The 26,590-nt window shown below is 37.9% G+C and overlaps 1 protein-coding gene across 1 annotated transcript in view; it reads right to left on the bottom strand.

Moving 5' to 3' along the window:
- LOC128863581 (uncharacterized) overlaps positions 1-26,590 on the bottom strand; it is a 294,071-nt gene that overhangs the window by 67,874 nt on the left and 199,607 nt on the right. The window contains exon 15 of the mRNA XM_054102812.1: positions 1,054-2,414. Within this exon, the coding sequence (XP_053958787.1) occupies positions 1,054-2,414 (1,361 nt within the window). The remainder of the gene's footprint in view (positions 1-1,053; positions 2,415-26,590) is intronic.

The following is a 26,590-nucleotide window of genomic DNA, read 5'->3' as shown; positions in this document are numbered from 1 at the left end:
TGGCAGCAGTCATCACACCTGCTCAAAATAAGGGAAAGCGACCACCCCACATGCATATGTGGATGCCGCCGAAGATGACGCTGAACACAGCTTTTTCCAATGCATGCGTTGAGAACAAAAACGTCGAACGCTGGAGAATGCAGCCTTTTATATAACCACTGAAAATGTAATCGACAAGATGCTAAGCAGCTAGGAAACGCGGACAATTATCAGTGGTTTCGAGGAAAGAATGCTCCGGATAAAAAGCGGACATGGACGAAGGCATATACATAGGCATAGACCCTTGTAATGAGGAGGATGAAACGCCACTATGCAGTAATCCGAAAGCAGTAGCGTGGGTGACGGTTCCAAGCGAGGGGGAGTTTTTTAGTCTCCGGGCATACCTTTGCTACTTTGATGATTCATTAGGGATTTAAACCTCCTCTTCCACAAAAACACTTTTTTTAGGTATTTGGCCCCGCTTATCTTCTTATTTGTGAGGCGCGTCTTGATGTTTTTTTTTTAAATAGAGGGACCTACAGTTTTAAGCCGACTGAGAACGGTAGATGGTTTTTTATGAGGAGTTTTTTCATGGCAGAAATACACTTGGAGGTTTGCCATTGACTGCCGAGGAACGATCGCTATAAGAAAGAACTTTTTCTTCATTTTGGTGTTTCATGGAGATTCGAACCAACGTACTCCAAACGACTCCGAATGGTAGTCACGTACCAACCCATTTGGCAGTGTCTTGGTAAATACGTGAAGAACTCGAACATACACAAAGATCTTCAAATACCTATGGTCGATGACGAAATCAAAAATAACAACGAAAAATATCTTAAGAAATTATAAACCCACCCGCAATAGGCTTTATGAAGTTCTCTGAATTCATGGCAAGTTACCGTAACTTGAAGCGAATTTATGCCATTCGGCAAGTCAACAGGCTGAATGATATCGAAAATTTGCGGACAAAACTGGCAATCGTTCAACTACAAAAACAACAATGGCTTAAAAAATAAATATAAGCTAGCACTACATGTGGCCTACGCTTGAAGAGCATTGAAACTGACTTACCGTCTACGCATCGCCACATTGAATTTATCCTGCGGATGCGCGTGAATATTTCGATTTTTATGCCACAGCCATAAAAGTTTCTTGATTAAAATGAAGAATAGCGCACAAAAGAGCAAAACGAAGAGTAAATCGACGCAAATAAATATAATGAAACTGAGTGATGGCACGCTACCGTTGCCTGTGAGATTTGACTCCAGGTCAACTGCGTCCATATGCGCATCAAAGTCACTACGGTAGGCAGCAGCGGTAGCGGCGGCGGTGGTGGTTGCCGATTGGAAGTTATTATGCCAGCCGGCAACAGAAAAGGTTGTTGAAGTGGCAGTGGATGTGGAGAGGATGTCGGAAGACGTTATTGTTGAAGAGTAATGATGAGAATCGGTGGTGGCAGCTGCAGAGTTTGTAGTTGTTAATATTCCGCTGGCAACGGCTGCTGCTGCTTCCGCAGTGGCAGTGGCATCTAAAGTTGTTACTGCTTCAGCGCGCAATATGTTACCCGTCGTTGTTGTGCCCGCCAATGCATTGAACGCGCTCGTATTGCTTGTGTTACTGTTATTCGTCTCAACCCTCAAACTTAACGCGGATGAGGCTGGCGGTGAGTGCGCCGCCAGATGCGCCACTAAGTAATCATTTCCGTTACTGTATCCGCTACCAAGTGTGGACAAGCCATGTGGCATACCCAACACGGCGTCGGACATGAAGTGTGTTGTTGTTGATGTTGTGCTCGCTGTTGTATTGCTCATCACTTCCAGCCACCAATTGCGCGGCCATTTGCCAATAATGCTGCATATGAGCGGTACAGCGATGGCGTAGAGCAGTGGCGGCAACCAACTTATGCCGATAACGGCGCGCAGACTTACCGGAAAGTAGAGCTCTTGTACCAGAGCCACGGAACGTGCTGCTGTAGCACTCGGTACACCACCGCCAAAGCGTCTATTGTTGGTGGCGCTGCAGTCGCTTGCAATGCTATTGTCATTGCTGCCAATATTGCCGCCGCCTACGCCTACGCCTCCGCCACCACCACCACCGCTGTTATTGCTGCTGATTTGTGTTATGCTTGTGGTGACACTCAAACTGCTCGCATCGATGGTTGTTGCGGAGGTGGCGGTTGTGCCGGTCGCGGCATTGCTATTGTCATTGCCACTTGTGGAGTTACGATGTTTATTCATCTCGTGGCGTTGTTGTTGCTCGTTTTTTATTGCCGTTGCGCGTGCACTTGTCGCTGCTGTTGTTGACATTTTGTTGATGTGCAACATCTTCTTCGGCACCAACTCGGAATTTACAACCAACGCAATCGCAATTGTGGTCGAGACGCCGAGCAAGAGCAGTGAGGCAAGCGATGAGTTGACAATTGCGTGCCAATTCTGGAATGAGAGAGAAACGAGGAAGAGCAATAAAAACAAGTGAGTAACGACCGAATATGCATGTACAAGAAAGTATATTTATTAGGGACGTAGACGCTTCATAAAGAAATTGTTGGCGATTATATAGGGTGTTTTTTAAGAGCTTGAGAACTTAAAGTGATAATACAAAAGATAATTATTTTTGCAATGAATTTTTTTTATTAAAATCTGGTATATAATTTCATGGAACTTTTTGAATTCGATATCCGGCGTATGTCCGACGCGGCTAAGAATTGCATGACCCATTCGATTAGTCCAATTTTTGACTATTTCTTCAAATTCAACTGAATAATCAGCCAAATCAGCAAAAAATGAGACGCAAACGATGGTCATTTGGCTTCAATTCAACTCACTTCAAACCAATCCAAATCAATTCAATCAAGCCAAGATTCTTAACTAAAATTTTCCACGTAGTCGTAGGACAAACGCCAATAAAGTTAAACTAAATTTGAGAACGGCGACGAATTGACATTTCGGCGCCTTTCTCAGCACTTCGCTCGATGAAATTCGCGAACAAATTTATTTATTCAAAGTAAGTTTTTTACAATTTTGAAGCATTTTTCTGACGTTAAACGATTCGTGCTGACTTGCCCAACTTTACCGAACAGAAATGTCAATACAGTTTGCCATTATCAGCTGTTAAACTATTTATATAAAGGGTGGTTACATTTTAAGGGCCGATGTTGAATGTAAACCACACATAAACGTCAACTTTTTTTCTGCATTTTATTTGACATTTTTCAATTACAGACTAATTCAATTTTAACCATGGAAAGATATACAATCAAGCAACGAGTTAAAGTTATTAATTCTTATTATGAAAACGGGCGTCCAATTTTCGAAGAAAATCATCTTCAGTGATGAGGCACATTTTCACCTCAGTGGATTCGTCAATAAGCAGAATTGCCGCATTTGGGCGAATGATAATCCAAGAGTGTTTGCCGGAAAACCAATGCACCCACAAAGAGTGACTGTTTGGTGGGGTTTATGAGCCGGCGGCATCATTGGGCCGTATTTTTTCCAAAATGAGGCCGGTCAGGCAGTTAATGTGAATAGTGTTCGCTATCGTGAGATGATAACGAACTTTTTATGGACCGAATTGGAAGATATGGATGTGGACGATATGTGGTTTTAACAGGACGGTGCCACTTGTCACACAGCTAACGAACAATGGCTATTTTGCACGAAAAATTTGATGGTCGATAATCTCACGTCGCGGCGATGTCAATTGGCCGCCAAGATCATGTCATTTGACACCGTTGGACTTCTTGCTTTGAGATTATTTGAAAGAAAAGTTGTACGTCGATAAGAAAGCAACAATTCAAGAGCTAAAGGATGAGATAGAACCTCAATTATGCCCCAGCGTCATCGAAAATTTGGTCCATCGGAAAGAGGTGTGCCACCGAAGCGGCGGCGGTCATTTGGCCGATATTTTATTGGATTCGTAATTGAGCCGTACCAATATTCTCATAAAGAAAAGAAATGACAATAATTTGACAAAAAAAAATTTTATTTTACTCAAAATCAACACCGGCCCTTAAAACTTAACCACCCTTTATTTATCGATATCGATAGATCTCATGCAGCTAAAAAATCATCACAGCAAAAAAAAAAAAAAAATTAAAACGTGCAAACTACGGGACAGTTTGAACTTGCGAATCTGTGCATCGCGAGTGGGACCTGGAGCCTACGCCTCCATGAACTCCCTCTTTTCAACACTACGGATCAGTTCCGGTTTATTTAAGTTCATTGTTGATTAGTCCAGGTAGCCTAATCTAACCTAGTTTTTTTTTGGTTTTTTTTCGTTTCATGGAGGTGGCAAAAATCATTTAAGGCCGAAAGGTGTGAGCCTTGCCTTTCGTCTGATCCACTAAAAATCCATTCCAGTCCCGTTTCCTTCCCGCGGGAGAACCATTAAGTATTACTTCATGAGAGGGGGAGCGGCCCATTGCGTCTTCATGAAGCTGTTGTTCAGCGCAACGCAGTTTGGTAATTATTATTCTTGCCATATTATTGACAGTGGATCAATTCTCTTCTGAGTCAAGCATAATCTTTGCCATGTTACTAACCCTTATTGGCTTTACAACCCTTATACTCAATTATTTTCTTACTAGATTGGCACAAAAAGTGCAGTGCGGGCCTTCTTCATGCTTAAATCTATACAGATAAGATTTAAAGCATCCATGCCCACTAAGTATTTGGGTCAGGTATAAGTCTTTCTGTCCATGTTTACCACTTATCCATTTGAGGATATTCGGAATCAATCGATACGTCCATCGTCCGCTCATAGAGTTCTTCCATTCCTCCTGCTCCGTTCGAATGCTTCGCTTCCGTTCAGTCTTTCGGTTGGTCAGCTGTGCCGGATCCGCGCGTTGTTTTTTTTTATCTCAGCGAATTCGAAAGCAGTCCTCCCGCGAGGAGTAATACAGCACCCTCAGATATTGCGCGAAATGCGCAGCATACCCAGAAGGCGCATAAGCGGTAAAGCGATTTAATGTCTTTCATGTAGGAGCTGCAGTTCGTCGCTTCGACCCAGGCCAGTACAGCATATACAAGATAGATGATACCACACTCCTTAGTAGCTTCCTAGAAGGCTGCTTAGGACATCTATTATTCATCAAAATCTGGGTTAATGCAGTTAGAGCCTTTGCTGCTTTATCACTGGCATATGTTAGGTGCTGCTTAAAGCTCAGCCTGTGGCTAATAATTACTCCAAAGTATTTAATGTATAGCTTAGACTTCAGTGTGTGGTCACCTAGACTTATTGACTGGCACTATTACCTTGAATGTACTACGTCAGGTTTGATTTAACTTAGAGGTTCCCTACCTGAGGTTGGGAATTAGTTGAAAGTCTTGCGGAGACATTTCTGCAACTGGACCATTCTTAATTTCATTCGGATCCGTTTAATCTCGATGACAGATGTGCGGATTTGTCTCTGCCAAAGCAATACAGTTGCCCCAGATATGCTTTGCGACTTCACCTTCCTCCAGACAGAGTCTACACTCGGTCTCATTCCCAGTGCGAGTTTTTGAGAGATAGTAATTTACACAATAGGGACCTGTCAGAAAACCAACTATTTTCCTCGTCTCTACTTTACGCATTTTATGCAGTTCTCTATTGTAGATAAAGATTTTATAAGCCTTTAGACTTAGCGGAGTTCTTGTGTGCCTAATCTGAGCTAATCTCGAAAAATATTTAAATCAATAAACTGACAACTTTTTAAAAATAAAAATTTGTTCCGCCAATAGCATACAATAAAGGTGGCCAAGAATAAAATCTTTCATAAGATTTAATATTTCGATAATATTTCGCATTTGCCAGGTTCGATGAAAACGATTGGAGAGCGCCCATCTGCGGTTACAGCGGCCCACACCATTACCTGTGGCGGGTGCTGCCTCCTGGTGGCCAATTAAGATTCAAATTCTCGTATGAACGGTCGGTCAAATAAACTCTATCCTTTTGGGAGTTTACGAATTGCTCAACTTGAAAAATTTTCTCGTCAGAAAACACAATGTTTGGAAATTGACCGCGTTGGGCCAAGCGAAGCCACTCCTTCGCTCTCTAAAGCCTGACTTGTTGCTGCTTTGTTGTGAGATCATTTGCCTTTTGGATCTTGTATGGCTTGACTGACTTTGGGATCATTTTTCAGTATGCGGCTGATGCTACGGTTAGATATCTTCAGTTGTGTCGCCATTTGATTGGCACGTCGTCGAGGATTTCGCTCGTGACGTTGAAGTCTTTTGGTGACCCACTCCATGACGTTTGGCGATGCTATAAGTATCATTGTAACGAACAATGGTGCGATAAACCAAATCTTTAGTTACTTTAAGGTGCTCGAGCTCACGAACAATCGCTGGGTGTGATTCTCCAGCCAAACACTTTTACGTTTGAAATTCATTACTGATTTTCTTTTTCGCGTTTACTCTCGGAATAATGCTTCCGCGCGCTTGGTAACAATACTCTGGTCTGTAATTTTGCCAACTAACAGACATCTAATGTCAGTTCAGCAGCTGCGCGAGCGGCCTGAAGTTGCTTATACTTCGAGTACCGGACCCTGTATTACAAACTGTAACTATTAAACCAAATTGAACTGCGCTTGGCTGCAAAGCATGGACGAAAGAGTAGTGAACTACTCACTGATTTAGGAATTCAGATAGCAGCCTCAGAGGTAACAGATTTTGGAATCATAAAGCATACATTTTTCATCCTCGCTTTGCTTGCTTATGCCCGCTTAGAGCGGGTAGTGGAGTTTCACCTACAGTGAACATTAGGGCGGGTCGATTTAAAAATCGCTCATTGCTCTGTGAAAATCGTATTCTAGGGATCAAAATAAGAAACTTTGCCGAAGGAACCATACCTCTAAAACGAATTCTGATGTCCCCCAATTTGGGTCGAACGAAAAATCCCACTTTGACCCATTTAGAGTGCTCCAATTGAGTCCAAATGTATGACCGAGCCCCACTAACTTTGGACGGCCGATCCACCCATGCCAGTGGCACACCCCCTGGAACTCCCCTGGGGATTCCCCATACAATCATTTCAAAATATTACCATTTTTGGCCTTTACATGAGAAAAGAAACTAAAAAGTTCGACTCAAATTGGGGGACATCAGAATTCGTTTTAGAGGTATGGTTCCCTCGGCAAAGTTTCTTATTTTGATCCCTAGAATATGATTTTCACAGAGCAATGGGCGATTTTTTTGCCTCCCCACAAATCGACCCGACCTAGCGAACATGCAAAAAATTGAAATTTTTCTAAAAGCGCGAATTTCGTTTTTAAAATTTTATGAGAGAGATTAATATGAGAGAATTAACAAATTTGGTTAATGCAGCCTGATAGTAAATATTTCAAAGTTTTATCGCACATAACTTGTACTCCAATCGGTTGAGTAATTTTGGATTTATTGCAGCTCGAATACTAATTTTATGATTTTTTAACACATTTCAGTTTATAGACCCGCCTCTTTTATAACTTTATGAAATTTAAGTCTGAAAGAACTTTCCCATAGACATTAGCTTCTAAATACAAAAACCTGTGTGAATATCAGTGCTTCCGTTGCATAGTTATTAGCTTACATCTGTACATACTTTGCGACTTTGTGTTATAAAAAGTAGAAATTACATTTATACCAGTGACAACTCTGCAAAACCTTACACGGCTAACTCTAAATTTACCTCACTTTTAATATTTTCAAAGGAATTAATTCTTGCTGCCCACTTTACTTACATTTTAATTACTAATTAATGACCGCAAAAGTGGTCCACTGCCATCGAAAAAAATACTTGTGAAAGCTTGGCTGGTAAATGCCTTTAAGCTAAACCCAGACTGACACAGAGCTAAAGAATGGAACTTGATAAATTAAATAGGCGAACTGCATTAGACCACAGTAAATTGCGATTATGCTGCCAACTTATTTATGTATGTGTGTATGTTTGTATGTAAGAATGTTAAAGAGCAGAGCTGTAGAGCGGCAAGTCTAAGAAAAGCTAACGTAGCCTTTGGTATTTGTCAACAAGGGATTTAATTAAATACAGAAATGCGAACCGACAAATATTAAATGGAACATACGGAATTTATGCACACATAAATCTGTACATACATATAAACCTGCAAGCAGACGGCTCTAAGCATAATTTGCGAGAATTTTATTATCAATGCGGCGACAGGCGCATTCGGGCTCTACGTACTTATGCGTAGGGGGAAAATGGGGAACGTAAAATACAAATAACTTCTTAAGTATCTAATTCCAGACTCGCTTTTTATGTGTTTGTGCATATTTAAGGCTATTCGGCGCATTACTGTGTGGTGACTTATTCAAGTTACTGCTCGGTTGGATGTTGTGTACTTTGAAGTTTTAGTCATAAAAAAATAAATAAAATAAAAAATTGTATATTATGTGAGTTATTTGCATAGAAAAAACCGCTGATATTTTCTCATTTGCCATTTGGGCAACTCAATGCCAAGGTTAGGCTAAGTTGAAGCGGTTGTCCACTTAGGCTCATAGCCCATTGTGATGCCGCGTGGGGAATTAGTCCTTATCTCACCTAAAACCAGTGAGTACTTTTCAAAATTTTTAAAAGATTTCTGGTTTCCACAGTACTGACTTCTTCTAATTCATTAATGAGTTGTCTCCTTAAAATGGTAAATCAACGTTTGGATAGAGCGGAGCAATGGCAGATGCGAGATCGTCTCATTCCTCTGCAAAACTCATGTTTTTGCGCGCCCATCCTCTGGGCGGGCTTGGCTATTAGGCAGTGCCCCATTATAACTGATATCAGTGTATTATGACTGTGCTTATTTAAGCTTAGCAGAGATTCTGTGCGTTTCGCATTGAAAGTCGCCCACAACTGTCGTGCGATTCTACAGGTGGTTTCATTGCGCCATCTTTCATTCGTTGCTCTTTCAATTTCCTCAAAGATAAGTAGCTTACCTGCCTGTAAAGGTATGCCAATATCATTGTCTATGTACTCACTGGCCAATTTCGTGTCAACTCTTGCTAGTTTCTCAGCTCTACAATTACTCTCAATATCACAATGGCCAGGAGCCCATGTTACTTTTAGGAGAAATGTCACAGTCATCTTGTTAAGAGATGTGCGGCAATTCATGACTACCTTGCAGGTTGTCGACTGCTTTGTGAGGCTATCAGTGAAAACCTAGACGTCATTTCCGGGTATCGCATCACACTGTATCAGCTGTACGGCTTTCATTATTACCAACAGTTCAGCCTGGAAGACACTGCAGTAGTCGGAAAGAAGAAAATTGAAGGAAGATCTCCATGTGCTCGAAATACACACCTTCGCCCACCCTGCCCTCGTGCTTTGAGCCATCTGTGTATATATGGATGGACTCGCCCTGTCTTACATCGCCTTGCTGCCACTCTTCGCTCGAGGGTAGGAGGGTCGTGAACGCTTTAATGGCAAATGTAGGCGAGAGTGCATAGTCCATCTGTCCGGGAAGCTCCAATATGCCAGCGAAGATTTTACCGTGACTGTAGTCCATGTTTGTAAGCCATGTCAGGTAATCCAAGAAAATTGCAAATAGTCTTGAATTTTTCGAGGAATTAAACAAATTTTGAGATTTATTTAAGGTTGAAAATTTTGGTATAAAGTTTTTGGCGTATAAAGTTTTTTAAATTCAATTTTAATCGGCCTTTCCTAACAGTTTTATTGTAGATAGACATGCCCTTTATTTTCTCCTGATTTCATACTAACTAGGATTACAATAAAATAATATTAATATAATAAAAACTTACGACAATGACTCTGTGGTTGTTTGCCGTAAACTACAATGAATTTAGATATACATAAATTGCTTTTATCTTTAACAGTATTCGTCTGCAATTAAACTTCTATATTTCACAGCGGAAATATTAGTGGGATACGCAGATGACATTGCAGCTGTAATAATCGCCCGAAACACTGATGAAGCTAAAAGGAAGTTAAATCAGGTGATTATACGAGTTCAGACATAGCTAGAAGACCATGGGTTAAAGCTGGCCACAGAGAAAACAGAGCTAACCCTTCTAACGAACAGACGTATCCCATTAGAAGTAGACATACAACTACTCGATGCCACTTTATCGACAAAAAGAGTGGTCAAGTACCTAGGAGTGCAATTAGACACAAGGCTAACCTACTGGGCGCATATAAACCATGCTGCCACAAGAGCTGCCAAAGTAAGCGGCATGTTAAGTAAGCTCATGGCAAACCTTGGAGGTCCAACGCAGAGCAAGCGAAAAATTTTAATGGACACGACGAACTCGATTCTCTTATACGGATGCGAAATATGGGTAGATTTGCTAAGGGTGCAATGTCGGCGGAAAACTCTGCAAATTGTGCAACGCATCTGCACTCTCAGAATGGCTTTGTCATACAGAACAGTATCTGAAGCAGCGGTGTTAGTTATCAGTGGAACCATGTTCTAGCACAAGAGCGCAAACGAAGAATGCCAGTACCACGCTTCTCCGATATTAGAGTTAAAACGCTCACACTTTGGCAGGCAAGATAGAACTCTGAACGGTATGGTAGATGGACCACGAGACTAATACCTGATCTAAAAAAGTGGGTAGAAAGAAAGCACGGTAAGGTTAACTATTACCTCACACAGTTTTTTTCTGGAGATGGGTCCTTTCGCAAGTATTTGTGGCGAATGGGAAAAGTGAGCCAATCAAACTGCATATATGGAGATACTGAGTATGATGATGTGCCCTTCTTTAAATGCGAGAGGTGGAACGTAGAGAGAACAGGTCTGCAAAGAGGTCAAAGAGGTCAGATAAATTACAATTTGGGCTGTCTGTTTCTAAGAAAACACAATAAGATGGCGTAATTGTGGACAGATGAAAAATTCGCTTTAAAAACTATAATTGAATTTTATCAAATTCAATTACAATTTCCATTTCGCAGTAAGTTTTATTTTATTTTTTATTAGAAAAGTTAATGGAATCCCATTATGAAACTCTGAGTTATTATTGAGCAGAATCTCAGCTCTAAATTTAAAATTAAGAAATAAATCTGAAAATAAACCAAATTAAGAAAAAAAAAAAATCAGAAAATGGGGGGTGTATTTTCAGATTTTTTTCTTAATTTGGAAAAATTACCGACAAAAAATTTCCAAAAATTAAAAGAATATTATTTAATTTATTCCAAAATATATTTTATCTTAAAAAACAATTTTTTTTAATGTTAAAAAGAACCAAAGATGTTTGAATTTAAGACACTCCATATCAAAAATTGTCAACGCTGAATAAATGTAAAAATTATATATATTTTTTTAATACTTTTTTTTCAGTTTACTTTCCTTCCATACTCAAGCCTCAACTAATTTTACTTAGACATGAAAGTAAACTAATTTTGTGAAAAAAATAATACCATATCCAAAATACTTGTATCACTTGACATGGAATCGCTTATTTGGTAAAAATTTCCCTTTGGTGGCTTTATTTACAGTGTAGGTACTTTCTCTTAAGCAGACACCTAAGATACTGAAAAATGTGTCCGCTTATGGAAGGTGACCGCTTAAATTTGAGAAAAGTGTAAAAAAATTAATAATATGTTATGGGAGTCTTTAAGTGTTATGGGAGGCTTGCCCGCTGAAGAGAAAAAAATTAAAAAAAATGTGGTATGTACCGAAAAAAGTGTCCATTTATGGGAGGTGTCCGCTTATGCGAGGTTCCCGTTGGGAGTACACTGTATTATAATTTTATATTAATTATTTTAATAATTAGCTACCATACATTGAGGAAACTGACTGCTAGGCCTTCATTCTACTGAGCATTTTTTAAACTGCTACAATAGTAAAAACAACAACTCATCCACTATCCACTTTGCATACCGTTTAACTCATTACACTCGGCTTAAAATAGTGTCTTTAGAAAAATCAAAAGCTCTATCCAGATAAAAAATGTACTTCACTGTCAACAGCCTTGTTCCCAAATCGACATTAACGTTTCTGTTGGGCAGCAATTTTTATCTCATTCAACACGAATACAAAGAAGTAAATATCTAGCGCTTCGCCCTCTCACTGCCCAACCACGACCACTACTTCGATGAACCGATGGTTTGTACGTTTAAGGGTAAGATTACATAGATTAGGTTATGGTGGTAGTCGGTTTGTATGACCAACTCACTTAGACCTCATAAGTCCGTTGTGATACCACTGTAACCTCATTACCTCATTACTGTACCCGGTAACCTCATTTATTTTTGTTCGTTTAACCATTTTGTGGCCTTATGAAGTGCAGAATTGCTCCTATTCCCACGCCAGACAGTTCCGTAAGAGAAGTGAAAAAAAATATTTACCTAGAAAACCTGCTCTGGTTTTAGCTAAGGCTAGACAATTGCAAACGAAGTACTGAACTCTTGCTACCTTTTCCTTATCGCTACAATCTCTACAAAATTCATGGGGGAAAACTCCTAGTCTCAGGGAAAGCCTGGCAAATAGCAAAATACCGGCGACACAAGCCACGACCTTCGAGATATCCTCTGTTGAAAGGCTAAGCAATTCCTTTGTCTATTTCTTATTTATTTGTGACCAACTATGGGACTAAGAATCTGCAACCAATGTACAACTTTTGCAATGCGAAACGCAAACTGCAGCTACAAACAAAAAAATATATATATATTTACTATCATTTGACTAAGCCGATAGTCCTGGTAGCAAATGCGATTACATTAGGGTAATCTTGATAGTAATTTTAATTATATTTAATAAGTAAATAAATAATAATAATAATAGTTAATAATAAATTTTTCGTTGATATTGTATTTCTTTGGCTCTCTGACTAGTTTACAGTATGATAATATAATAACTACTCACTACGCAAAGCCGTTACTAGAAGTGTGAGTAAAGGGCACTTTTATTTTTTACTCTTATTTTTTTCAATATTACTACCCATAACTTCTTTTTATTCTGTGTAAGATTAAGCACTCTTTACTGCCATTGATGGAAATCAAATTTTTAATTTACCGATGATATACTTCGCTACATGAATTCATATGGATAAATTAGATATCCATTCTGTTGCATTGCAGCGACTTGCGCTTTTTCATCTATGCGCGCATGAATTTTAAAATTCTGTCCACTTCACACACAAAAATTGCAATTGTTTTGTAAAAGATACGAGGAAAGAGACTCAGACAGATAAAAAGCTTAAAACAATTCCCGACTTAACGCGGACAAAAGTACGAGTCATAATCACAAAGATTTTCATTCGTTTATTTTACTTATTCACTTTTACACACGCACACATCCACACACACACACACACATACCAATCTCATCGGACTTAAGACTGACGTGTTGTTGACTGTGCAAAGGGACGTGTGGAGTGAAGTTGGATTATTGCAGAGGATAAAATTATTATTAAACCCTGCTGTTCTCGAAAGGTGTGCTTCAGTTTTCAGTTTCTGTTTGGGGACTTTAAGCCCATCAGCTTTGGCTGCATAAAAATTTTAATTTCTACAACTTTGTCATTGTTGCTGTTGCTTTGAGTGTGTGTGTGTGTGTATTGGCGTTAGGGTAGTTGTCAACAAACGTTTGCGTTGTTGTTCCATATTTTGTGTATGTATGTATGTTTGCTTGTATGTGAATTTATATTTATGTCTTTGTTCACTTGCATTCCCAGTGGCTTAAAAGCGTCTTGTTGACGTGAAGTGATAAGCTAAAATACTTTTGGATTTTCTGGTGCAACAAACTTAAAATCCTTCTAACTTTTTGCCGAGTTTATGATTACAGTATTTACAAAGAAAAGATCAACATTGGTGAATTAGTAGTTTTTTTTTCTTGTGCAACCATGAAAATGAAAAAGTTTGCTGACACAATACTTGGCACTAAGTTTGGGAGAAGGGACTAAAGTTTTTTAAATGAAATATCAGACATATTAATATACCTACCATAATAAATATGTATGTAAATATGTGGCTGCAGTAGTTGGGACATATTTGAGCTGGAGAACTTTTAATTCGGTGTATACTTTTAGTCTTTTAGCGAAACTAATCAGTTGGTGTAAGGCTGAAAATTTAATTCATCTTAATATTTAAGACCTACAGCCTCGCTAGGACTTGAAGAGCAGTTTGAAAGACAATCCAAAATTATTATACACACCAAGCACTTCAACTTTTTTAATATTAAAAAGGTTTTTTGTTTCAAAAGACGAAATAAATTATCTAATCGAGTCCAGTATCTGAGCGAGTCCATTGTGAGTGAACCAATTAATTTGGAAATTGTCGCCAATTCCTGAAAATCTGGTCTATTTGTAAGCTTGGGTATAATATGAAGTAAACTGGCAAAATTTCGAACATAAATTCAATAATTTTGGGATTTATTGATTGTTGAAAATTTTAGCATAATTTTTTATAGTGAGATATCTTCGACTATTTCTATTATTTCTATAATTTTATTTTGTTTTTTTTTTTCGAATAAAATATATTTTTTAAAATATTTGTTTTCGGTGGGGAAATATATATATATATATTAGGGGCCATAAGTGCAAATGAGAGAAATATTTCCCACGCGAGTGGAAACTTCAGCCGTTGAAGTCCCTTGTCAAGATCAGAAACGATCTTTCTTCTTGGAAATGTCCTGGAAAGCGTTCCGGTTGACGGTCTTCAGGATCTAAGTCGATGTGTTAGGTCACATAGGCGGCATGGTTAAGGAAAAGACGAAGAATTAAAGTTGCGTGGATCTATATATGCACAGCGTTAGATTTAGAGGAATTGCCAATAGATGTGTCGTTGGTATGCTAATTGTCTTCAAAGGCGCATTTGATTATTTACGTTGAGATCGAACGACAAAAGGAGCTTGGCTGGCCGGAAATTACTCTGTGGCGGAGTTGTTTTTCGAGCAGAAAAGTATTCATAGTTGGTATACACGGAAGTGTGAAGATTGAGGTGGATCGAGGCTGTCCACATGGCTTCATTTGTGGTCCATTTATTTTAAACATGATAAAGGATTGCCTGCTTTGGGAGCTCAGACTCTCTGTAAATATTGTGCGCATGCGGATGACTTTCTCATTTCGGCGGAGGGCCGGTCCTGTGTAGCTATTGAGCGGGTGAGAATGCTACTTATGGGCAGATTGTCGCCCGATCGTCCACCGATTGTCCATTTGAATGGGGTCAGCATCAGGTATGTGGCGGAAGTGGATTTGGGATTCCTGGGGAGTCTGGGTTTTCTACTTTCTGGACATTGGTCTTATTCTCTTTCTACATCGTGGGAAGTGTGTTTGCGGGCACCTAGGGATGACTTGTTGCATGCCCTCCTCAAATACTCGATGTACTCAGACATTATGAATCTTTGCGGGTTGTGCATATAAGTTAGACTGATGAACGATATGATGTGAGTGGTGTAGTCTCCACTCCACGAAACGTCGAAATGTTAGCGCAACATGTTCGTGAAGTACTTAGATGGCGGAGATATCTTGGGGGTTCATTTTAGTAGTCAGTGTTATTTAGGGTTGTTTGTCGAGTATTTTTCCCAGGCCGCCAGCCCAGAACTTTATGCAAACTCAACTGGGAATAGTTTTGGCTAGGAAGGCTGACCTTAGGCTGATACTTAAATCTGGTGTTATGGCGAATAGGAGTTCTCGAAGTTCGCTTCAACCTTGCTCGTGAATACGTCTCCTCGGGGAGTGCCGTGGTGGTTAGATGTTTTTGCCACGATGTGGAGTTACATTGCAACCGGGTGCCTGATCCAGATTATGGTAGCGCATCGTAAATGATTTTAGCATGTTGAGGCGCTGTTCAATGTATTAATTTTAGCCGTTGTACTTTTGACTACCCTGTGGTAAGGCCTACGTCAGCGGGTACCCACATAAATCATACCGGGTGATGACCGTCTGCTTCAATTTGGCCACATTTTGAAAATAGAAGTCCAAATTTAGTACTTCACTCTATAAGGGTACTATACAGTAGATAATTCCTTTCAATCTCATCAAACACATGTCAAGCCTCTCTTGACCATTAAGCCAGGCTGGGCAATCATGATTAGATTTTTAAATCCCCTTAAGCCTTTTTTAAAATTGAATAGGCTATTTTTTTATCGGGATAACTAGCAAATATAGCTCTCAGAACAAGTAAGTCCATTGCACTACACTCGGATCCCCTTTTAGTTTTCTTTAAATCTACTCGACCTCCGAAGAAATCTGGGTAGATCTTGTGGTGCCGAGGAGCCAAGGTGGTCGCTTCTTAACATATCCGTGCCAAAGACCACAAACCTGATTCGAGCGAAGGCGGGGCAGATGCAGAGAAAATAGTCCGCCGTCTCATCCTTCTCTTCACAAGCTGGTCAGAATACACAGCCTGAGATGCCCACCTTTTCCATGAGCTTCACCCACAGAAAGTGGCTCGTCATCAGTTGAACCAGCCTCCTACAGTCCCTTCCGCTTAGCGATAGGAGGATTTGCAACAGTCGGTCGGACATGACAGGTAACATCAGTTTAGTCCATCTGCAGCCTCCTCAGCCTGCCAAGCTCGCTTGGGGGTTGGAGTAACCCGTTTGCTAACCGTAGAAGGGATGGCTGCAGAAGGGAGTGGCAGAACGGGTATTAATGTATATTTTGATGAAAATTTTATGAATTTTTAAGAATTTTTTACAAGGTCTGGAGCTTTGTTTCATATTTGTTAAAAAATGAATTATATTTTTGTTTATAATAAGCTAAAATTAATTTAATCGTGGCATAAAATATACTTATATATTAGGGCGGGTCGATTTAAAAATCGGTCATTGCTCTGTGAAAATCGTATTCTAGGGATCAAAATAAGAAACTTTGCCGAAGGAACCATACCTCTAAAACGAATTCTGATGTCCCCCAATTTGGGTCGAACGAAAAATCCCACTTTGACCCATTTAGAGTGCTCCAATTGAGTCTAAATGTATGACCGACCCCCACTAACTTTGGTCGGCCGATCCACTCATGCCAGTGGTACACCCCTTGGAACTCCCCTGGGGGTTCCCCATACAATCATTTCAAAATATCACCATTTTTGGCCCTTATATGAGAAAAGAAACTAAAAACTTCGATCCAAATTGGGGGACATCAGAATTCGTTTTAGAGGTATGGTTCCTTCGGCAAAGTTTCTTATTTTGATCCCTAGAATATGATTTTCACAGAGCACAGGGCGTTTTTTTACCTCCCCACAAATCGACCCGGCCTATTATATACATATATACATACATATATTGAGCTACGTCTTAAGAAAATTAATACAATTTAACAAAATTTTTCCAGAAAAAGGTTTTATCATGAAATTTTTTTCGGCACTTTCGTGCGATGCCTAGGCACTACATAAAGAAACATAGGAAACAGTGCCCTTTTGATAAATTGAATTAAGATACCTGACGACAATACTTAAAATTTTACGTATGTAAGTTAAGCATTGGTGGGGTTGAATCCTTTGTTCCGAGAGTTTTGCGTTTTTCCGGATTGGGAAGGAAGTTTGTTTATTCGAATTTTGGCAAAATCAACTGGACTTTCCCCTGGTGGTCTAAGGAGTGGCTTCCTTACCCTATGGACTCATTTTTAAACGATCCAGTAGCTTTAATAAACGAGCAAAGCTTCGTTAGTTTTAGATACGCTATGTCCGCTACATCAATTAAAATTACCATGTGAAGAGTGCGGAGCCTCCTTGTCGCTAAGCTTTCACACTCACTTAAAAGGTGTCTGACTGTTTCCTCTTCTTCTGTATGGAGACAGCTTCTACAGAAATCGAAGTACGGGAGTCCTAACCTTCTAGGGTGGCTGTCTATCTGACAATGACCAGTTAATACCCCTATCATTTTTCTTACAGTTTCTTTGTTACTTCGTAACAAGCTTTTTGATCGACCGCTGTTCCATTTTGGCCATGTCTGTCTTCTTAGTTTGCACGTTGAGAGGTTTTGCCTCCAAGTGACTATAGGCATGGATGTCAGCTTTTTATCCACTCGAGCTTTCTATCGGTTCGAGCAAGTTTATCTGCAGTTCCCTGCTATATTCCTGTGGCCTAGCACCCAAATAAGGTATATTTTGTAGTATTTTGATACGTCATTTAGAAGTTTAAATCATTCTATGATTGTTTTTGACGAGCGTGTCTAAGATTCTAGCGTTTTTATTGCTCGCTTGACTATCCGAGTATATGAGGACTTCATTTGTGGATAATAGTCTCGTTTTTATTACCGTAGTCCCTCATTTATGGCAGTGACTTCCGCCTGAAATAAACTGCAATGATCAGGTAGGCGAAAAGATTGCCTAACTCCGAGTTTATCGGAGTAAACCATTCCACCTACTCTGTTGTCTAGTTCTGTGCCATCTGTATAGATGTTTATATCATTTTCCTTAACAATAATCCCATTACCCATTCCACTTTGGAAGGAAATACTGTGGCGAAGGATTTATCTAAGTTGATATCCTAGGTCTTACCGAAATCCGCAAAGGATGTGCAAAAAAATGTTACTAAATACAATTTAGATTTTCATGAAAAATGTCTAAAAAACGTGCTTTGAGTAGCACTAAGTTTTAATTCCTAAGATCTCTACGAAAAGGTAAAGACAACAAAGGAAACTTTAAGTTATCATAACATTCCCAATTCACCAGTTTCATGCTTCACCCATCAATATGAGTACGTAAAAGTATTACTACATTAAAATATATATGAAAAAATACATGAATATAAAAAAACGCTATGTCAGCATACAACAATAAATATATCAAATAAATGTTTGGTTCAGAGTGCCCAGCAAAATGTTAAGTGCTTTTGGTTGTGTGGATGCGTTGTGGGAAGAGACTGGACGCATGAGTTGAATTTCAAATTAATAACAAACGACAACAAGCAGAAATGAAAAGCAAATAAAATTCCCCGCAGTGACAAAAAGTTGGCGGCGCTTTGATGCTGGCTCTTGGAAAATGCTGCTTGGTTGGCTGGCTGGTCGATTGGTTGGCTGTGCCCTTACTATTTATCCAAAAAAAAAAGAAGGATAACCAGAAATGGAATAACTTTTTGTGAATCAACAATTATATTCCCGATGCTTGTAAAATTTAAAACCGATGGCGGCTGGCAAGTTCATGGGTATACATTTTTGGGCGCGGAAGAATTTATGCGACATCATCGCCGTATGAATGTGTGTGTGTATGCATATATTTCTGGCTGTTTCGCGTATGCACTCCCAGCGAGACAGTCGGTGTGGTACTTGGTTGATTGTTTGCGTAGGGGAATTTGCATGAGAATACGAATTGAAAAACAACAATACTCAAAACTCAGAACTTTTTATCCCACAAAAACCATAAACAAAGAAAAATAAATAAATAAACTTTTCTTTTTTTTAATGCAAAACATGGGAAAGCCAAGATTTTTGAAACTTTTGTTTGCATTTATCTGCAATTGTGGTCTTGGTCGTTACTTAAGGCTTTTTTCTGATGACAAAAGTGGCCAGTTAAGCGGTAATGCCAACTATACTCGCTTGCTTGTTGTTGTAGTAGTAAAAAGTTAAGTGGAATTTGCGCTTTGAAGTAAGCAAAGTGCGCTGAAGTGAATTGCAAAATTCATAGATTAGGGACGAAAAAGTAAATTCAAATTGATTAAAAAAAACTATATATTTTAATTGAAAAGAGCCAAATTAATATCAAAAAATGAGTAGCTAAAGGCTAATTGTATAAATAAAACTAAAAATAAATTGAATTGAGGCAATAGCGGCTGGTGTATAAGAACACTTAATGAAATTAAAGGCGACATTCGCCGCAAGCAAATATGCCCAAAGGAATTCTATTTATTCAGCAAGAAAATTTCGAAAAAGTTTGGTTTAAGGGGGGGTAGGGTTGATTCCACTAAAAATATGCACTTATTTATGAATGTTTTTTGGAAAGATGATTCATGTAAATTTATTTATCCAATTAGTATACTGTAAACTCATATTTCAAAAATATTTTCAAAAATTTTCACAAGAAAATATACAAAATTGAGCCGTTGACAGCAGATCTACGCAGACGTCTCGAAAAAAAGGCAATTTGCCGTGGACAGTTTTTCTCAGCATTGGATCATCTGAAATCAAAAAATCAAAGAGTTTTCATTAGGTAATCAATTGTCCGGGGTAACCCTGTCGAGTTTTTATTAAAAAAAATTCAATTTTTTTAAAATTTTTTTTAACATTTGAAGTAGAAGTGCGATTTTTAGACGATAAATCGCATAATATTGTTTATTGTAAAATAAATAAAAATTGAAAAAAAAATCTCCCAGGGTTACCTCGGTAATTATGTAGAGAAAGTGTGTGCAAAATTTCAGGAAGATCGGTCAAGTAGATTCAGAGAAAAAGTGTCCACCGACTTGAAAAACGTCGTTTTCCAGAAAATCGATTTAAAGTTTGACCATAGCAGGTAGCCGAGTCGGAGCGGCCAACGGTTATAATGCTCTAACTTTGTGAGTTTTGCACCGATTGACTTAAAATTTGGACACAACATTCTTGAGATTATGTACATTCATTTTCTCAAATAAACCAAAATCGTTTTTTTTTACCCTAAAAACCCTAGCCCCCCCTTAATTTCAGTTGTGAAATGAGTGGGATGACATTGAAAGCGTTAACTGTTTATGCGATGGCAGATGGAGATACTTTATCTTGCCATCGCTTATTGCCACTGACGTCCCATATCCAAGTCAAATATGGGCCAAAAAAATTTAAGTGTATCCACCTAAGTTTTCATTGCTTCGATTGTGATCAAATTTGGGGAATCCGGCGCAAAATTAATCACCCTATCGGAAAATTTATAATTTTTTTCCAAATGGCGTCGTACGTCAATCATATTTGACACTTGTGGGCAGACAGCTCTAGTATACAAACAGACAAGCAATGAAGCGCGTAAAGGTCAAAATAAAGATTTCTATCACTCAAAATCATTGTTTTTTATTGAGTAAAAAATGTATCCAAAAACCAAATAGGACGATTATTTTTGTGCCACCTTTTATCGGGCCCGTTTTTAGTTGCTTAAGAGCTATTGATATCGATAACTATGGTTTTACAGCTGAGAATGGCAAACTGTGTTGACATTTCTGCTTCATTACATTTCTGTTCAGGAAATATTAACAAAGTAAAATTTAAGCTACATTTGTTAGGTAGCTTGCACATGTGTACTTGTATGTACATATGTATGTGTCTAGTCTATCTAAGTAAAAAAAGATGCTATGAGATGCAAATACATAAAATAATATTCGACAGTCCTCATGAATTGTTTAACGCCAGCAAAACGCTTTCAAATCGTGGGAATTTATTTTGAAAAAAAAAAATAATAATAAATAAATCTATTTGCGACGTTCACAAAGCAAAGTGTTGAAGAAGACGCGGAAATAACGATTCGTCGTCGTTCTCAACTTGTTAGCCTTTCTGCTTCGACTATTGTATATGGAAAATTTTTCGCATTACTTTGGCTTACGTGCAAGACTTGAACCCAAACGACCTTCGCTTACGTCGCAGTTTTGCTGATTGGGCGCGTTTAGATTTATTATTCGGATTTAGTGGAAAATGTAGTCAAAAATTGGACTGATCGAATGGACGCGGTGACTCCGAACTGCGGATATATGCCAGATATCATATTAAAAAAATAAATCCCATGAAACTATCTACCAGATTATAATAAAACAAATTCATTCCAATAATATTTCTGTTTTGGATTATCACTTTAAGTTGTCAAACTCTTAAAAAAGGGGTGGAGGAAATGTTTTGTAACTCTTTTTTTTAATTTTTTCATTTTTGATTTTTCTAATTGTATTGAAATGAAAGCGTGGAATATTTCCTATAAAATAATAAATAACATTTTAACTTTACAAAATTTCATGAATGAATTTTAGACTTGGAAAAATTGCCAAGCTTTGATTAAAACTGATTTAAAATTATCAAAAATGACGAAATATGAATAATATGGGTGAAAATGTGATTATTTGTCTTACATTTAAAAACAAAAAAAGTTCTTCCAAAAGGAAAATCAAATTTTGAGCCCCTATATCTCGGTAACCACTTAATATTTTCTCAACATATCCCTCCATAACTTATCCAGCTATCACCTAGTATTCATTATTCCTTATCTCTTGCCCATTATCCGTTATCTATTATGCATCATCTATTATACATAATCCATTATGGATGCATCACCAATCATTCATTATCCTTTATCCGTTGCCTATTATTCTTTATCCAATATCTATAATACATTATCTATTACCTATTATCTATTACCCACGGAACCCGAGTGCAGTACAATGGACTTAATTGTGTCTGACTGATGTACTTGCTAGTCTGTCCCGACAAAAAACAAAAATCTATTAGCGATTACTCAAACTGTCCAATATCCATTTTTCTTTATCCATTATCCGGTATCCATTGTTTATTATCCATTATCCGTCACCCATTATCAGCTATCCAATATCTATAATCTATTAGGCAAAAAATACTGCGCATTATCCGTTATACATCTATTACCCATTACCCCTTACTCTTACCATTAATCCTTTATCTATTACCTTATTTTCATTATCCATTATCCATTTTCTATTCTCCACTGCCACTTTCTCATTATCTATTATCCATTATTCGTTATAGATCCATCACCAATCATCCATTATTGTTTATCCAATATCTGTAGTGCATTAACTGTTATCCATTATCCATTATTTGAACCCTCCACTTATCCGCTATGTATTAACCCCTTAATCCTCCATCCATTATCTCTATCTTTTTACTTTATCCATTATCTACTACCTATTATTTATCCACTACCATTTTCCTTTACCTTTAATGCATAATATATCTATCTTTTAGAGGCCAATTTTTTTACAGCAATTTTTCGGTTTTTGCATATTAACAAAGCACAACGATCCGTAATTTTGTGCCAAAATTTCAAGCAAATCAAAGGAAAACTGAGGGACTTATAGAAATTCATCGAAAGGAATTTAAGTTTCTATTCCATCTTCTATTTCCCATTATCTAACTATAATAATCCATTATCCATAATCCATTATACATTATCCATTATCCGTTACTCATTATCCGTTCTCCATTATCCCTTATCCACTATCCATTATCCATTATCCATTATCCACTATCCGTTATCCATTAACCATTATCCATTATACGTTATCCATTAACCAGTGTCCATTATCCATTATCCATTGTCCATTATCCATTATCCATTATCCATTATCTGTTATCCATTATCCATTCTCCATTATCAATTATCCATTATCCATTATCCATTGTCCATTATACATTATTATTATTATATTATTATCCATTATCCATAATTCATTATCCATTATCGTTTATTCACTAACGGTTATCCATTACCCATTATCTGTTATCCATTATCCATTCTCCATTATATATTATTCATTATCCATTATCCACTATCCATTATCTATTATTTATTATCCATTATCCACTATCCGTTACCCATTATCCATTATCCGTTATCTATTATCCATTATCCATTATGTATTATTCATTATCCATTATCCACTATCCATTATCTATTATTTATTATCCATTATCCGTTACCCATTATCCATTATCCATTATCAATTATCCATTATCCATAATCAATTATCCATTATCCATTATCCATTATACATTACCCATTATCCGTTAAAGAAGCAGAAGTAAGCAGAGTAAAAGTACATTTGCGCATGCAGGTAAGTGCATTATTCGCTACACTTTGCCAATGAATAATAATATCGCACTCATTTAGCTTTTAGTGCTTCGCAGTCGCAGTTTCACTTATCATTTTGTGTGCCCTTTCTTTTATAAAATTGCCATCGCTGATACTTGCCACAACTATCTATTTACCTATTAGCGAACACTTATCATGAACAATCAAATTGTAATGGCAAACGAGTTTATGAAATTTGTATTATTGTAATTGTGATTGCCATTGTGGTTGTGTGTGGATGATTTGGTAAGCGCTAATTGCGACTGTTCAACCAACAGATTGCGGGCCCTTGTCTGCGAGCAGCTTAATCGATTAAATTGCTATGCATGTGCGAGTAGAAGCGGTGGGTTCTGCCAGGAAATAATTTATTTTGCATTTGCTGGTGATTGTGGTCAACTGTTTTAGTAAATTGGCTTTGATTTATTTGTGCATCGAATTCATTATTACGTGACTGAACATGAAGTATTGTGTTGAATGGAGAATGCAAATATGTAAACTATATGCACAATGTGCATATATGTATGTAAACACGAAAGCATTATGAAATATTTTGCTTGATTGATTGTATGTATTGCTTCCGTAGAGGATTCTTAGGAATTAAATAATGCGTGAAGCTGCAAACACTGAGTATTCGCCACCCCTTTTTCGAAATATTTTAACTCTTTCTTATTTAAAATTGTAGTGTCAGGGTTCCAAGTCCGCTGTGAGAGTTATAGAGAAGATTTTAATTAATAGCAGTTTTCCATTCACGATTTCTCACTGAGTAATTACTACTTAACATCGCTAAACAAAAAAATATTATGAAAACTATTCTGAAAATTATTTAAAAATCATTTATCCCAATTTTTCCGGTAACTCTGTATAGCGCTGTGAACAAAATTTTCGCGAATCTTCTTTTGTGGCCACAATCGACTAAAAATGAGTTCCTGATAAGCAGTAGTTTTGTTGACCAGTTTTAGTTTCAGTAATCACGTCGACTTATGCGAAGATTTATGCAGAATAAGTACTTTGTTTTAGTATGCATTCGGCGTGGAGCTCCCAGGACTTTCTGAGTCCTCCGTGTATTGTACTGGCGCCACAAGGTTTTCGAAATAGTACACGCAGAAATAGAGCTCCATCTTTTCTGCGCTTTCCTGAGAAATAATTTGTGCAGTTCTCCTTTAACAACAGTCAGGGGGATGCCAATGATCGGGTCATAAAGAGCTCTCTGATACCAATTCAGTTGGTCTCTTTCTGGCAAGCTCATCAGCAATTTCAGTTTCTTCTATGTTTCTGTGTGCTGAAACACAAATCAGGGAAATGTTACCTGCCCATCTACGTTTTAATCTCCTCAATACACACGAACGCAGTCTGACGTCGATATAGAACTTCTTACTTTCCATCCGTTCCTCTCTGACAAATCTCGTGTACAATGCCTTTGATATACGAACAACTCTGTCGCGGTTTCATGTGCTTGCTTTCAACAAGCTCAACGTGCTTGTGAGGAAGCTAAAATACGTGAATGCTCGAAAAACGATGGCATCAGGTGACAGGCTCCAGCGGCCTGCTTTCGATATGAAATAAACAAAAATTGTTTTTTACCTACGAAATAAACCAAAAAAATAAAAATTTGTTTGTGATACGAAATAAAACAAAAAAAATTTTTTTTTAATCCAAAAATTCGCTTAAATAAACGCAAAGTGTAACTATTCGAACCGAGAGTTATCAGTATACTAGCAATTTATACCTATCTGCTCAAAGGTTTCATTCTATTTTCCCTCATTTGGCATTCACAGAGAATTTATGCAAAAATTTGGCAATGCAGGCAGATTTGACGATAGCAAAACATAATTTTTCAAAATGAATTTCCAATCAATTGAAAACATTTTGCCATTAGTCACACAAAGTACCTACATAAGTAAATAACTGCTGCCGTACATGAGTACTCATCTATATTCCGGTTATTCATTTATTTACACAATTATCGGCTTGAAAATTATTGCAAATGCATCAACTAACAACTTTCAATTACTATTTCAAATCAAATGTGTAACTGAAGTCATTTTCTGACACATTGACTTCATTTCCAATTAATGCCATATCTGTTCACAGTCTACGAATTTGCATAAAAATGCTTATGCATAGAGGAGTCACTCCACATTGAATAATAAAAATGCAAATGAAATTCAAATACGGAGGGAGCGAACGGCATACATAGTTAAGTGATGACAGTATCTTTTTTATTGATAGGGAATTATTTATGAATCAGGTATGAAAATTGGGCAAATGCTATGGAAATGTTACAAAATAGATTAGAACACGATGTGGGGCAGTATAATGGCGTCATTTCGGCTATTAAGTTAGTTACGGGTGTTTGATAGGCCACTACCGACTTGTGAAAGTCAGACGCAAGCAAACTCTGTAGAAGTGAGAAATATGAGATTTCTTTTGTTTATCAAATACACAAATTTACAGCCAAATAAACCCAAGAAACAGACCACCCAATTGCGAAGTAAAATCAGTTGCTCAGTTTGCAAGCGCTTGGGTCAAAATATCATTAATTATTTGTAAGACTGTGGTATAAGCAGAGAAAAAGAATGCACTCGTGTGTAAAAGAAATATTCATGAATATTTAAATATCAGAGTTTCATGTTATTTCACAGCGATTGACCTCTTCTCTGAAGTTAACTCGGTAGCACATTTCTTCGTTTCCTCTACACCACTACATGATGAGCACCCTTCTTGAGCTTCTCACTTCAACTTGAGAAATGAAAAGATATCGTGGTTTTACTTATAGAGTAAGGAGGCAAACAAAACAACCATAGTCTTGTTTACGAGAAAACGGAAATTGGATGGATTCAGTCTTCCAACACTGAAAGGTGTGACACTTGGTCTTACCAACGAAGTTAAATATCTAGGAGTAATCTTGGATAAGAAGCTGACTTGGGAGACACACGTTTCACTAAAGGTGAATCGTGCATTGAAGATTTTTCAGCAATGCC

The sequence above is a fragment of the Anastrepha ludens genome, chromosome 5 (genome assembly GCF_028408465.1).
Source record: "Anastrepha ludens isolate Willacy chromosome 5, idAnaLude1.1, whole genome shotgun sequence".
In the NCBI taxonomy this organism is placed as follows: domain Eukaryota; kingdom Metazoa; phylum Arthropoda; class Insecta; order Diptera; family Tephritidae; genus Anastrepha; species Anastrepha ludens.
This window is presented reverse-complemented; position numbering and strand designations above follow the sequence as displayed.